We start from the raw sequence: 14,757 nt of genomic DNA, 5'->3' as shown, positions 1-14,757 counted from the left end.
TCTGCGCTCTCACGAGAGCTCCTTGAGCGCGTTCCCAGCGCGGCAGGGTCCCCCACCTGCCTGGGCTCGCCTGTGTTTGCCCCTGACCAGGGGGCTTATTTGCGACCTCCCGTGCTCATCTGGCCTCCCTGGCACGCGAGCTTCGCGGCACTGGTCAGTTTAGGGTCTTCTATTGTGTGTTTTCCCCGCTTTTGGCTCTTTGGGTGCGTTGCTTGCCCTCGCCAAATGGGGACTACGGAAATGGGAGGAAATCAGCTCTAGGACTCTCCGGTTAATCCTGTTTCTGGTCTCTCCTCCAGGGACTCTGGGCAGCTCTACTTATTTTGTGGGCTGCTCCGCAATCGCGGCGGGTAGGTCAATTTACGCCTGCCCTTGCCCCTCTGTGCAATCCCTCGCAGGCCGTATGGGTGCCAGTCTGTGTGAGGCCTTGCCGGCAGGTGCAAGCGTTCGCCAGCCCGCGTGGGTCACACACACACTCGCCAACCCTCGCCAGTCACTCGGCGCAAGTGTGCGCGCCTGCTCTGGGTGTTTTGGGGGTTTCTATGTTTGCTTTTCGGCTTTTGGCTCTTTGGGTGTGTGGCCTCTTCCCGCGCAATGGAGACTTCGGCAAGGAGAAGGAGTCAGGACTCCCCGGTTCCTCCTCCCGTTCTTTCCCCAGTGCCTCCCCTTAGTCTCTAGTTTCTAGTCTCCCCTTAGGGGCCTCTCGGCAGGGCTGTGACCCCTTCGGCCGAGGATCCAACCCCTGTGCGGACTGCGTTTCAATCGCAGGCAGTCTGGTTCTTGCGCGCCCCGCTTCTGCCTCTTTGGGGTCGCGCCTTTCCAGCCCACAATGGAGACTACTGAACGGGGAGGGAGTCGGGACTCCCCGGTTCCTCCTCCTGTTCTTTCCCCAATGCCTCCGTCTCCAGTCTCTCCTCAAGGTTCTCCCAGCCAGTCTGCACTCAGCCCCGTAGCTCACAGGCGTACAAGCTGTGTGCAGAGCGCACAAAAGGCAGGTTAATTGATTCCCTTATGCCTGAGTGAGATGGTAGCTGCAGAGTGGGAAGTGCCTTATCACCCGGGCTCCACCGGCCGCAGTCTCAGTTCTCTTCACAAAGTTTTCCTCACCAGTCTTTTCCCAGACACCAGCCCACCCTGCTGCCGCCTCTACCCAGCGATCAAGGAGGGTGGCTGCCGCTGCAACTTTTGCGTTTGCCCTTTAAATGTCTTTTTGCATCCCCAGCCACCTGTCTCTGGCAGAGAGCGCCCCTAAGCTTTTTGGGGTTGCGTTTTGTCTGTATTTTCTCGGCTTTAGCTGCTGTAGTTTAGGGGTCCCTGTTTATGATTCAGACCCCGTTCTTCTCGGGGGGACGCTAACTGGCCGTTTCAATGCCCCTCTGGTGCCAGTGCCCGTGCGCACCCAGCCCACCTTCTCGAGCCTCCACCGCAATTCTCACCCGCTGGGATGTGTGAGAGTCGAATCCACTGTCCGCGGCACCAAGGCTCCTCTCCCACTATCGCTCCACTGCTTTCCAGGTGATTACTCCATTATTTAGTTGCAATTCCAGTTTGGTCTTGGGAGGAGGTCAGCGTGACTCCCTTTCACTCCTCCGCCATCTTTCGAGGGTCTATTTTTTAATTTTTATTTTTTATTGCTCAAATACATTTGTCTGTATTTTCCCACTACCTCCTTCCCCTGCCCCCCTCCCACCTCCCTCCCTTAATCTTTTCCCACTCTGACTGTGTCCATGGGCCCTTTATACATGTTCCTTGACTTGACCCTTCCGTTTCCTTTCCCTGCCACCCCCCTCCCTCCTTTCCTCTTGATTCTGTTGGTTTCTTTTTTCTTTCACAAGTACAGAGTTTTATCAAAAAAGTTTCACCAGTTTATATGCCCATGACAAATGTATTTTATCAAAATTTTAAATCTTTGCCAATGTGACAGATGAAAAATGGTACCATTTTATTTTAATTTGCATTTAATTATGAGAGAGGCAATAATCTGTATTGCTTTTTTAAAATTTTCTCTAGGTCTTTTTCCATTTTTCTCTTGGTTATTGGCCTATTTTTTATTGATACATAAGACCTATTTGGATATAATGAAAAATAACTCATTGTCTATCATACATGTAATAAATATTTTTCCAGTTTGGCTTTCTTTGCCCTTTTCACGTTTTTTTTATTCTTTTCATTTAAAAATTTCTTAGTGTAGTTAGATATGCAGGTCTGGGGTTCCTGGTGAGAAGTCTCTGTAATAGATAAATATTTGGAGGGTTTTTTTTTTGTAGAGATGGTACTTAAAACTGCAATTCTAGATGACATCAAGAGAGGGAATATAGATAACCAGGTTCTAGTAAATGAGATCTGGATAATGAGGGGTCAGTGGGAAGAGGGGGAACAATTAAGAAAGCTGAAAAGTAACCACCAATAAGGTAGGAAATGTGGTAATATGGAAGATAAGAAAGTGTTTAAGAAGTGTGGAGTGATCCACTTTATTAAATGTTGATCACAAGTGTAATACTTTAAGGATTGATAATTCACTTGACCATTAGTAACATAAAAGTCATGAGATCGTGATAAGAGCAGTGTCAGTGGAGTAGTGAAAGCCTTGTTAGAGTATTTTTAAGGACATGTGGGAAGACAGGAAATAGAGAAATTGCAGAAACTCTTTTGAGGATTGTTGAAGAAGAATGAGAGTGGCTGGGGAAGAAAGGAGTAAAGATGGGAAAAATAACAGTATGTTTATTTGTTGGTTGGAAACAATTCAGCAGAAAGTGGACAAGTGATGATATAGGAGACAGTTAATGCAGTACTATCTTAAGTACATAAAAAGATGTGGAATACAGTGTAGAAGGGAAAGGGGTAACCTTAACAACAAAAACAATTCATCTGTATTAACAGATGAGAACGAGCACATGGGCACTGACACTGACATTGCCCAGTTAGGTAGATAGGAGGATGGAAGGTGTAGAGGTCTTGCCCAAATGCTTCTGTTTTCTCAGTGAATATGAAGCAAGGTCTACGATTTTGAGTATATTAGCATTTTTAAGAGTATAAATGGTTCTGAAACCAAAAAGTTAGGGAATTACTAAGCCTGTCATTGGAGGTTGATGAAGAGAGCTTCTGTTAGCTAGAGCAGTTTCCCAAACATCAAAAAAACTGGCTTCAAATAAAATTTTAGTAACACCTTAAAGTTAAATGAAAGTGAGTTTTGGATATTTTTGTATTTGAACTTCTGATATACTTCCTTTTATTTAAAAATACAGTATTAAATATAAGTATAAAGTACATATTTTGCTGGGCAGTACTTATATTTTGTAAATATTAGGAAAAATCTATTGCATATAGCCATTTTCAGTGAAATTGGAAAGAAAGAGTAATAGATGATGGAAGATATACTACCCTAACATAGTTGTCTTACTTTGAAGATTGATATTAGAGAGAAAGATTTTTTTCTTCTTGTATAAAATCCCATTTGTTTTATTTTCAGGACAGTAAAATATAATTATTTAATTCCTGGCATTGAATAGTAAATTGGTCTTTAACATTTGCATCTTATTTTCAAAATTTTAAGCTCAGTATTTTATATCTATTTTTATTTTTTAATTGGTTTTAGAGAGAGGAAGGGGGAGAGAGATAGAAACATCAGATTGTTATTCCGCTTACTTATGTATTCATTGGTTAATTCTTGCATGTGCCCTGACTGGGGATCAAACCTACAACCTTGGTGTATTAGGCTGATGCTCTAACCAACTGAGCTACCCTGCCAGGAACCAGTATTTTATATGTAGAATTTGAATGTCTTGAATTTTTGAACTCTTTTGGATTTGTAGTTGCTTTCATTAAAATTCAAAAAGGTTAGATTCCAAGAATTACACTTATGCAAATATAGAAAATTTTAATCTTTTTCTTCCAAGTAGCCCTTAATCTTATATTTCAATACATATTATATATAGAATGCAAACTGCATGTTCAGGCACTGCCACAGCTTTGCAGCATAAATGTTTCTAAACATTGAAATAAATGTCTTAAGCAAGTTCATAACCCCCAAATTTTGTAATTCTACATATTTTTCTGTGCATTTTTATAACTATAACGTGTAGAATGTTGATGAACATAAAAATTTATCTGCTTCACTGTGGATTTACAAATGTAAAATATGTGTTTGTAGGAGTTACTTTCTATTTATGACTGTAGAGAGATGCACACCAACAGCCCAGGTCACCAATTATGGAGGAAATTTCCTGAGCATGTTCGGGAAATATTGGAACCTCATCTAAACACTAGGTTGGTAGACTAATTAAAACTATTTTCATAAAATTGTTTATAACTTTATAAGATTAATTTTATTTTTCATATAATATTTTAGCATGCAGAGTTTTAAAAATATGTTCTAATATGTCTTTTCCAGTGTGATTTATGTTTATATTCTTGTTAAAATGAAAGTACAGTTTGCTCATTGGTTAAATTCTGTAACTTTAAGTATTTAGGTATATTTTATAGCCTATATCGATAGATGCTTAGGAGTTTCTGAGATCTAGTTTAAAGTTTATGGCCTTTGGAGTCACATAGATTGAAGTTTGACTCTTGGCTCTGCATTTGCTAGCTCTGATGTCTTGGGCAAGTTACTAAACATTTCCAAGCCTCAATTTTTTCATCTTGAAAATGTGGGTAGTTTTATTTACCTTGAATGATCATTGTTAGGAATAAAGAAGATAATTTTAAAATGTGCCTAGTAGAGTGCCTAATATTTAATTGATACTCAATTATAAATGCTTTTTCAATCTCATCTTGTTGAATAAATGCCTTGCTTTTTTTTGAAAGGGGTATGGTGGCTTGCCTATTTCATATGAAGTTAACATTTTTGCCTACTTGCTATTCAGTTTAATTTTTCATAAGAAGCCAACATTGTCTGCCTACTTGTTATTCTTTCATAAGATGCAATGTTTAAATGGTCATTTATAAGAGTGATCTTAGCAAAGCAATGAGCTTCTGATATATAAAAGCTTCTGCTTTTATATCTGAGAGCTTTAAGGAACCTCTGAGATGGTCTCTCAGTGGTGGATGTTAGGAGATTTATCTGGTTGTGATCTGCTTGTTGAAATTGTTGCTTCATAAAAATAAGAGGTCTGTAGAGAGCAATATTAGTTGAGTTGACCCACATTTGTTTGAAAACTTTTGTATAAAATACCAAGATACCTGATTAATCAATAGGTCACTTTTATAGCTTGGACTTCAGAGGGCCTGGGAGAAATAAAGCATTTTCTTAAAAGCATGTTTTTGTTTTTGCTGCCTTAAAGTTAAACTTCTATATTCTCCTTTAATTTTTTTCAATTGAGCTATTTATATGCCATCATTAACTTGGATTAAAGGATGGCTATGTTTGGGAGCTTTGATTTTTAGAACTAGATAGATTGACTGTAATTCAAAGTTGCCATCAAAATAATTCTTGGAAAAACATTTGGTTCTGGCTAGATAGAACCTGGCTTGTACCCTAGTATTATCAGTTTTCTAGCTAAGTTCATTATAAAACTTGGTAAAATCGTCTAGAGCAGGGGTATCCAACCTGCAGCCCATGGGCCGCATGTGGCCCAGGATGGCTAAATGCGGCCCAACACAAAATCATAAATTTACTTAAAACATTATGAGATGTTGTTTGTTATTATGTGTCACAGTGTATCTAATGTGTGGCCCAAGACATCTCTTCTTTCAGTGTGACCCAGAGATGCCAAAATGTTGGACACCGCAGAGACAATTGCATTCATCATTCAGATGAATTAAAGATGGTTAACTGAGAGATTACTGGATTTTTCCGGTTTTAGAAGTTTAGAATATGGTGAAACACATAATGTTTGCTGGAGACCTTGAGCATAGAGTATTTATTATATTATTTCCTAACCTTAATTGGTGATTGACAAGGAACCCATTCACTTCAAAAAATGGTACACACATGCAGTTATAAGGTGAGAGCTACTTGAACATATTTAAATGTTAATGCTGAGGAGCAAATAGAATGATGTTGAAGTTATGAAAGAGAAGTGATAATTGACATAAAGAGCCTGAGGAACATCCAGAATGGCAGCCATATCCCTAATGGGAGATTAGACCTAGAGGAAGTAAAACCTTTCTTTGTAATAGGGGAAGATAAAATGATGGTTATAACTCAGCTATGTTTATGGATGTGATTATGGAAAGCAATGATTTCTTTTCTTCATGAAGTATGAAGTATAGAATATGAGGTTATTGGTTCAAGTGGCAATGGAGTTGGTATAGGTAATATGGGGAGAGTAATGATTTGAAATAGTCACTGTGGAGAACAGAAGCGAGAGGTAATAATGAAAGTTTAGAAGGATTTTTGGGCAGCAGAAAGGTCCACTGAGGTTGAAAATTAAGAATCTATAGTAGTACTGATCTCATAAGCAATTGAGTGATTTTCATTTATCTGCTCAGTGGCCCAGATATCATTACCGTGCAAGCAGACATATAGATTGATTGAGGGTTGGGGGGGTTCGCAGAAGAGTACAACTGGTAGAGACAGTGTGGTGGAGCAGCGGGTAGAGGACATTACCAAGAAAGTGCTTGAAATAAAGGGTCATGGAAACCAAGCTAGTTAGGGAAAGGGATAAACAAAAGGAAGACATTAGGTATTATAGATAAGGCTAGTTTAGCTGGGTCAAGGGACAAAAGATCTGAGAGAGAGAGAACAGATGTGTTAGAGTAACTGGGAAGAACTGGAAATTTGGGAAACTGTGGCCACAGAGTAAGGTGTTTAAATAATCTGTTTTGGATGTGACAAAGTTTCTTTGTATAGCCAAGGGAGTCCTGATAAAGGAGTACAAGAGAAAGTCATTGAGAAGTTTCGAGTCTGATTAGATGAAGTCACTCAGGATGGTAAGATTTGGGGAAGAAAGAAAACACTGATCAATGTACTAAAGTTATGAATGAGTTTGTTAATCAATGAGTTTGGTAGATGCCCGTAATGAAGAGTAGAAAATAGTATATGTGGGTGGCTTGAAACTCAAAGGAAAAGGTCTTTCTTACGGAAGATAAGAAGGGATTTCAAAGGATTGGAAAGGAGCATTGAGGAAGAGGCAGACTGGAATCCTTCGAAGTACTTGGCATGTTTTAAGAATAATCTTCTACTTCAGCATTAAGAAGAATATAGGACAGCCCTGGCCAGGTAGCTTAGTTGGTTAGAGTGCCATCCCGATATGCCGTGGTTGCCAGTTCAATCCCCAATCAGGGCACATACAAGAATCAAACAATGACTTCATCAGTAAGTGGAGTATTAAATTGATGTTTCTCTCTTTCCTCTCTTCTTTCTTCTCTCTCTAAAATCAATCAGTAAACAAAAAGGATATAGGAAAACTAGATTTCATTAAAGGCAAAGCACTAATGGGATAGTAAAAGTTGATAGTTTCTTAAGCTGTTTTTACTAAAGATCTTAATAGATGGATATATAGTTATATAATTTTAATACACAGATTTTCAAAATTACAGATACAAGAGTTCTCAGAAGTCAACAGATTGGTCTGGAGTAAAGAAGCCAATTTACTTAAGTAAATTAGGTAATAACTTTGCAGAATGGTCAGCATCTTGGGCAGGTTATCTTATAACAAAGGTAAGAGAAATCTGTTCAGAATTTGTTACCTGGACAGAAATTCTAAAGGAAATGAGAATATCTATCTGAATGAATAGCACACACAGAAGTCATTCAAATATTTGTGTTCATAATGATAGAAATTTTTGTAGAAAATGTGTACTAATAAAAGGTAATAATTTCTCTATTGCTACTAAATACATATTCTGACTAAGAAGGTAATTATTTTATCAAATTACTATGTCTTCATGTGTTTGTAAAATGTCTATTACATTTTATCTGTTAATTTTAGGTTGTAAAATACTGTTTAAAAGGAATTTAATGCTTCATCAGAGTTTACTACATAATAAAAAGATTCTTATGTAAGAATAACATATGGTACCCATTATTGGTTACTTTTAAAAGAAGATACGTGATCTAAATTTGCTCCACAATAAAAATAAAGATCTTTTAAAAAATGAAATTTCATGAAAAAATAGAGGTGTATTTATGATGTTTTACTAATATGATGAGTTTCTGCATGCCCACAGACAAAAGGTCCTCTGTATTCCAAGAAAATGTTTAAGGCATATTAAAAATTCACTTCAAAAAAATTCATTTCTGTTAATTAATGTTTTAAAATATAATTTATATCAGGCAATTTTAATGAAGTTTCTCTCATTTTAAAATAAACATGGAAAATATAATATGTAACATGTAGAACAGAGTTACTTCAACTCTGGAATTGTTTTAGTCTTTTAAAAAAAGATTTTATTTATTTATTTTTAGAGAGGTAGGGGGGAAGGGAGAGAGAAAGAAAGGGATAGAAACATGGATGTGTGAGAGATACATTAATCTGTTGCCTCTTGCACAGCCCCAACCGGTGCCCTGGCCTGCAACCCAGGCATGTGCCCTGATGGGGAATCCAACTGGTGACCTTTCAGTTCACAGGCCAGTGCTCAATCCACTGAGCCACACACCAGCCAGGGCGTTTTTTGTTTTTGAAGTGTCACATATGTATTTGAATAAGGAAAGCCTTTAAATTTTTATAACAGAACACTAATGTAGGTAAATCAAAGGTAAGTTCATATTAATAAAATTTGACTCTAACCCCAAGTAATTTAACTTTTATTTTTTCCTGTAGTTAATCACCATTTATTACTTATTGAAATATGTTAATCTTATGTTTAATACGCTGACCTGAAGCATATTTTTTGGTTACTTTACTCATCTATTTGCTCAGGGAATTAATGCAATAAACCTAATGTTAGCTAAGTAAAGTACTCTGTAATTAGGGACGTTTATCTGTAACAAAACATGGTGTATTAAAAAATGAACTACAGAAATTCATTTGGACTTCCAGTCAGGATGGCAGCATAGGTAAACAAGGCTTGCCTCCTCTCACAACCACATCAAAATTACAACTAATATATAGAATAACCACCACTCAGAACCGTCAGAAATTGAGTTGAATGGAAGTCTGACAGCTATGGAATTAAGGAAACCACATCTATCTGGATTGGTAGAAGGGGTAGAGAGATGGAACAGGGTGGTCCCATTTCCACATGTGGTAGGTAAAAATTTGGGAGGGACATCTCAGGAGTTAGGAGTCCCAGTCCTACATCAGGCACCACATACCTTGGACCCAGTGCCAGGAAGATAAGTCCCATAACTTCTGGCTGTAAAACCAGTGGCAGCTGATTTGGTAGAAGACATTTCTGGAGTCCCAAACAGTTCCCCTTAAAGAGCCGACACATGGACTTACTCAGGCTCACTCCCTCTGAGTTCTAGCACTGGGATAGCAGCTTCAAAGGTACCAGTGGCACACAGGGAGGAACTCAAGTGTTTGGCATCAAGGTGGGAGCTGGGGGAAGGCTTTCTCCCAGGCAGAAAGGCAGGTAGAGGCCATTGTCCCTTTTCTGAATCTTCCCCTCAGCCACAGAACCAGGAGGAGGGTACTATATCTGATGCCATCAACCTGGCTAGCACTGTTCACCCCATCCTGGAGATCCTCTGAGACTCTGTCTAATCCAACGTATGGGCCCACCCAAACTGTTAACTATGACTTTTCCAGATGAATGGCTGGCCTTGGCTCATGATTCACAACTTCCTAAATCCTATCAAACAAGCAATAGCCCGCCTCAGTGAGCCTGCAGCCCCCGTACCTCTTGCTAAGTGGCCTCAGGCCTGGCACTAGCAGCAACCAGCCTAGGTTCACAGCTTGGCTTCGCCTGGGAATCCCCAAGTCCAGCACAAGTAGCAGCTATCTCAGATTGCTTTATTGCTCATGCAGTGTGCTCCAGGGCAGAACACAGGAGGATTCTGACCTTGGCCCACCCCAGTCAGGAAACCCTGGATCCTGTGCACCTAGTGGACAGCTACAGATCACATTGGAGCACCACCATCTTACCCTGCACAGCTGAGCCTGCACAGAGTGGGGAGGTTGGTGGTCAGTGGTCACAGCTGGTCCTTGCAGCTGACTGGCTTGGGTAAATCCTTCCTATTGACCTGCCAACATCAATCATGGCTCAACTGGAAGAGGAAGGCCTACTCAGTGCACATGAAAGGCGCGCCTCAAGTACCCAGGTTGAGTGATAGGGGAGGCTGTGCTACTGGACCGTACAGGACACCTATCACATTAGGCCATGCCACCAAGACGGGGGAGTCATAGCAGCTCTACCTGATACATAGAAACAAACATCGGAAGGCTGACAGAATGAGAAGACAAAGAAACATGGCCCAAATGAAAGAAAGATCAAAACTCCAGAAAAAGATCTAAACCAAATGGAGATAAGCAACCTATCAGACGCAGTGCTTGAAACACTGATTATAAGGATGCTCCAGGAACTTAGTGAGAACCTCAACAGAATAAAAAAGATCCAGTTAGAAACAAAGGATGAACTAATTAAAATAAAGAGCATTTTACAGGGAAACAACAGTGGAGGGGATGAAGCTGAGAATCTAATCAATGATGTGGAACATGAAACAAAAAACAACCAATCAAAACAAGAAGAAGAAAAAACAAGCCAAGAAAATGAGGGTAGTAGAAACAGCCTCTGGGACAGCTTTAAGAGGCTCAACACTCGCCTCATGGTGGGGCCAGAAGGAGAAGAGAAATAGCAAGAAATTAGAAATCTATTTGAAAAAAATAATGAAAGAAACTTCCCTAATTTGGTGAAGGAAATAGACATGCAAGTCCAGGAAGCACAGAGGGTGACATTCAAGAGGAGCCCAATCAGGCCCACTCCAAGACACATCATTATTAAAAGGCCATAGGTTAAAGAAAAAGAGAGAATCTTAAAAGCAACAAGAGAAAACCAGTAAGTTACATATATGGAAACCAGTAGTTTCCATAGACTGTCAGCTGATTTCTCAAAAGAAACTTTACAGGCTAGAAGGGATTGGCAGGAAATATTCTGTCACGAAGAGCAGGGACCTACAACCAAGATTGCTCTACCCAGCAAAGCTATCATTTAGAATCAAAGGGGAGATAAAGAGCTTCACAGACAAGAAAAAGCTAAAAGAGTTCATCATTATCAAGCCATTATTATGTGAAATGTTTAAGAGACTTAATTAAGAAAAAGATTAAAACTAGTAACAATAAAATGGCAATAAATACATATCTATTAATCAATGAATCTAAAAAACAAACTAGGCAAATAGAGACATAATCATGGATACGGAGGATATTTTGATGGTTGCCTGATGGTGCGGGGGTTGTGGATGAATGGGTGAAGAGGTGAGGGAACTAAGAAGCACAAATAGGTAGTTAAAGAATAGCCATGGGGATGTAAAAAGTACAGTGTAGGAAATGGAGTAGCCAAAAATCTTATCTGTATGACCCATGGACATGAAGAGTGGTGGGGGAATGGCCTGAGGGAATGGAGGTACCAGGTAAAGGAGGGCAAAGGGGGAAAAATTTGGACCATTGTAAGAGCCTAATCAATACAATTTTTAAAAATGAACTATAAGTGGGGAAGTCCATTTACGCTGAGGTAGTTGGCAGCCCAGGTAGATATTGCCTTTAGGGATCCCAGTAGTTAAGGCACTTGCAGGTATTTAGAGTTACAAGAGAGGTGATGATCTGAAATCTTCCCTGCTTGAGGGAACATGCTACTCTCTGTATGAGTATACCCACTGTGCAATAATAAATAATCTCACACGTTTTACTGTGACATTAATTAAAGAATAAAATGTATAAAACTACTCAGTCTACCTCAACCATTTGAGTTTACAGGTTCGGCATGACCTTGCCAGTAAAATCTTCACCTGCTGTAGCATTATGATGAAGCATGATTTCAAGGTGACCATCTATCTTCTTCCACATATTCTAGTATATGTCTTGTTGGGCTGTAATCAAGAAGATCAGCAGGAGGTGAGAGAGATCATTTTACTTGGGTTCTGTTTGTCCAAACATTTATGCAATGTATTAGAAAGGCTGCATATTAGTAGGAAATGTAGATCAATGCTATGTATGTACATGTCTAAAGGCTTATAACATCCTCTTTAGTTTTGTATTTATCAAAAAATTATATAACAGTGCAGAAAATTAGAAAGTATATTATATATATATATATATATATATATATATATATATATATATATATGCATGCTGAAACATGCTCAGAACTTTAGAGAAGGATACATAAGAAACAATTGATAGTGTATTTTCCTGGCAAATGTTACTGTGAGTTAAGGTAGGGGAAAGAGAATATTTTATTTATTTTATAATGTTTGTTAAGTTTCACTTTTTAACCACATACATACAACACTTAAAAAGTGATTATTTTTAATAGTATAAGTAGCATATTACTCTATTCTTAATGTAAAAATTCAAATTATACAAATAGATCAAAGTGTGCTCTTTGGCTACCATAGTAATATTATCCTCAGAGGTCGTTACAGTTAGTAATTTGATATATATTTTTTCAGAGCCTTTTTTAATGCAATCGGCTTTTTTTTGTTTTTTTTTTAAATAATGGAATCCTGTTGTAGATATTGTTTTGCAAATTGCTTTCTTTTATTAATTAAGAGAAATAGTGTGCCACCCTTTGTTTTATTGGTGCTGCATCATATAATTTCATTTTATAATCGTACCATAATTTATTTATCTATTCCCATGATAATAATGATTATTTCCAATATTTTGCTTTTACAGACAATGCTATGGTAAGCACCATGGCAATTCTTACTTAAAAAGAGTTTGTGTAGGTGTATTTAGAGTGGATTCTAAAAAGTAAAACTGTTGGGTGATATGGAGTGTCCATTTACATTCTTAAAAATATTTTTAAGTGTGTATATATATATATTTCTAATTTATATATATATATATTTTATTTTTCAAATACATTTGTCTCCATTTTCCCATCACTGCTTTCCCCTGCCCCACCCACCTCCACCTCCTACCCTCAATCCGTCGCCACTTTGGCTTCAGCCATGGGTCCTTTATACATACATATTCCTTGATTGGACCCTTCCTCTCCTTTCCCCAATTACCTACCCCCCTCCTCCCCCTCATTACTGTTGGTTTCTTTTTCCTTTCAATGTTGCTGGGTGTATTTTTCTTGCTTCTTTGTTTTGTTGATTCGGTTGCACTTACAGGTGAGATCATATGGTATTTGACTTTCACCCCCTGGCTTATTTCGGTTAGCATAATGCTCTCCAGTTCCATCCATGCTGTCGCAAAGGGTGGTAGCTCTTTCTTTCTTTCTGCTGCGTGGTATTCCATTGTGTAAATGTACCATGGTTTTTTGATCCACTCATTCACTGATGGGCACTTAGGTTGCTCCCAGCACTTGGCTATTGTAAATTGTGCTGCTATGAACATGGGGGTGCATAGGTTCTTTTGAATTGGTGTTTCGGGATTCTTAGGGTATAATCCCAGCAGTGGAGTCGCTGGGTCAAAAGGCAGTTCCATTTTTAGCTTTTGGAGGAAATTCCACACTGTTTTCCACAGTGGCTGCACCAGTCTGCATCCCCACCAACAGTGTGCTAGGGTTCCCTTTTCTCCACAACCCCATTGGCGCTTGTCGTTCGTTGATTTGTTTATGCTGGCCATTCTGACCGTATGCTGGCCGTATCTCATTGTGGTTTTAATTTGCATTTCTCTGATGGCTAGTGGTGCTGAGCATCCTTTCATATGTCTCTGGGCCCTGCGTACGTCCTCCTTGGAGAGGTGTCTGTTCAGGTCCTCTGCCCATTTTTTAAATTGAATTCTTGGTCTTCCTGGAGTGGAGTCGTGTGGGTTCTTTATACATTTTGGAGATCAGACCCTTGTCCGAGGTATCATTGGCAAGTATGTTTTCCCATACGGTTGGTTCCCTTTTCATTTTGCTGATGTTTTCTTTAGCCGTGCAGAAGCTTCTTATTTTGATGAAGTCCCATTTGTTTATTCTTTCCTTTACGTCCCTTGCTCTAGGGGACATATTGGTGAAAATGCTGCTTCGCGGGACATCTGAGAGTTTCCAGCCTATGTTCTCCTCTAGGACGTGTATGGTGTCGCGACTTACATTTATAAGTCTTTTCTCCATCTTGAGTTTATTTTTGTGTATGGCGTAATTTCAAATTTTTGCAGGTAGCTGTCCTGCTCTCCCAACACCATTTGTTGAAGAGGCTATTTTCACTCCACTTTAAGCTTCTGCCCCCTTTGTCGGATATTAATTGACCATAGGTTTAGTTCTGGGCTCTCTATTCTGTTCCATTGATCTATGTGTCTGTTCTTATGCCAGTACCAGACTGTTTAGATAGTTTGATGTCAGGTATTGTGATCCCTCCTGCTTTATTCTTCTTTCTCCAAATTGCTGCAGCTATTCGGGGTCGTTTATGGTTCCATATAAATTTTTGAAAAGTTTGTTCTATATCTGTGAAATACGTCCTTGGTATTTTAATAGGGATTGCGTAGAATCTGTAAATTGCTTAGGGTAGTATGGACATTTGGATGATGTTAATTCTTCCAATCCATGAACACGGTATACGCTTCCATTTATTTGTTTCTTCCTTAATCTCTTTCGTCAGTGTTGTGTAGTTTTCTGAGTACAGGTCTTTTACCTCCTTGGTTAGGTTCATTCCTAGGTACTTTATTTTTCTTGTTGCTATGTCAAGTGGGATTTTTTTCCTGATTTCTGATTCTGATATTTCATTGCTGGTGTACAAAAATGTCTTCAATTTCTGAATATTGACTTTGTATTCTGCCGTTTTGC

General features: G+C 39.0%; 1 protein-coding gene across 1 annotated transcript in view; it reads left to right on the top strand.

Annotated features, from left to right (window-relative positions):
- The window catches only part of ATR (ATR serine/threonine kinase), a 146,750-nt gene that overhangs the window by 63,857 nt on the left and 68,136 nt on the right, over positions 1-14,757 (top strand). The window contains exons 24-26 of the mRNA XM_054575092.1: positions 4,151-4,266; positions 7,480-7,600; positions 11,796-11,933. Coding sequence (XP_054431067.1) covers positions 4,151-4,266; positions 7,480-7,600; positions 11,796-11,933 — 375 coding nt within the window. The remainder of the gene's footprint in view (positions 1-4,150; positions 4,267-7,479; positions 7,601-11,795; positions 11,934-14,757) is intronic.

Source organism: Pteronotus mesoamericanus, unplaced genomic scaffold (assembly GCF_021234165.1).
Source record: "Pteronotus mesoamericanus isolate MK-2021 breed Mesoamerican mustached bat unplaced genomic scaffold, CSHL_Meso_final contig_27, whole genome shotgun sequence".
In the NCBI taxonomy this organism is placed as follows: domain Eukaryota; kingdom Metazoa; phylum Chordata; class Mammalia; order Chiroptera; family Mormoopidae; genus Pteronotus; species Pteronotus mesoamericanus.
The sequence above is the reverse complement of the archived record's forward strand: the minus strand, read 5'-3'. Positions and strand labels throughout refer to the sequence as shown.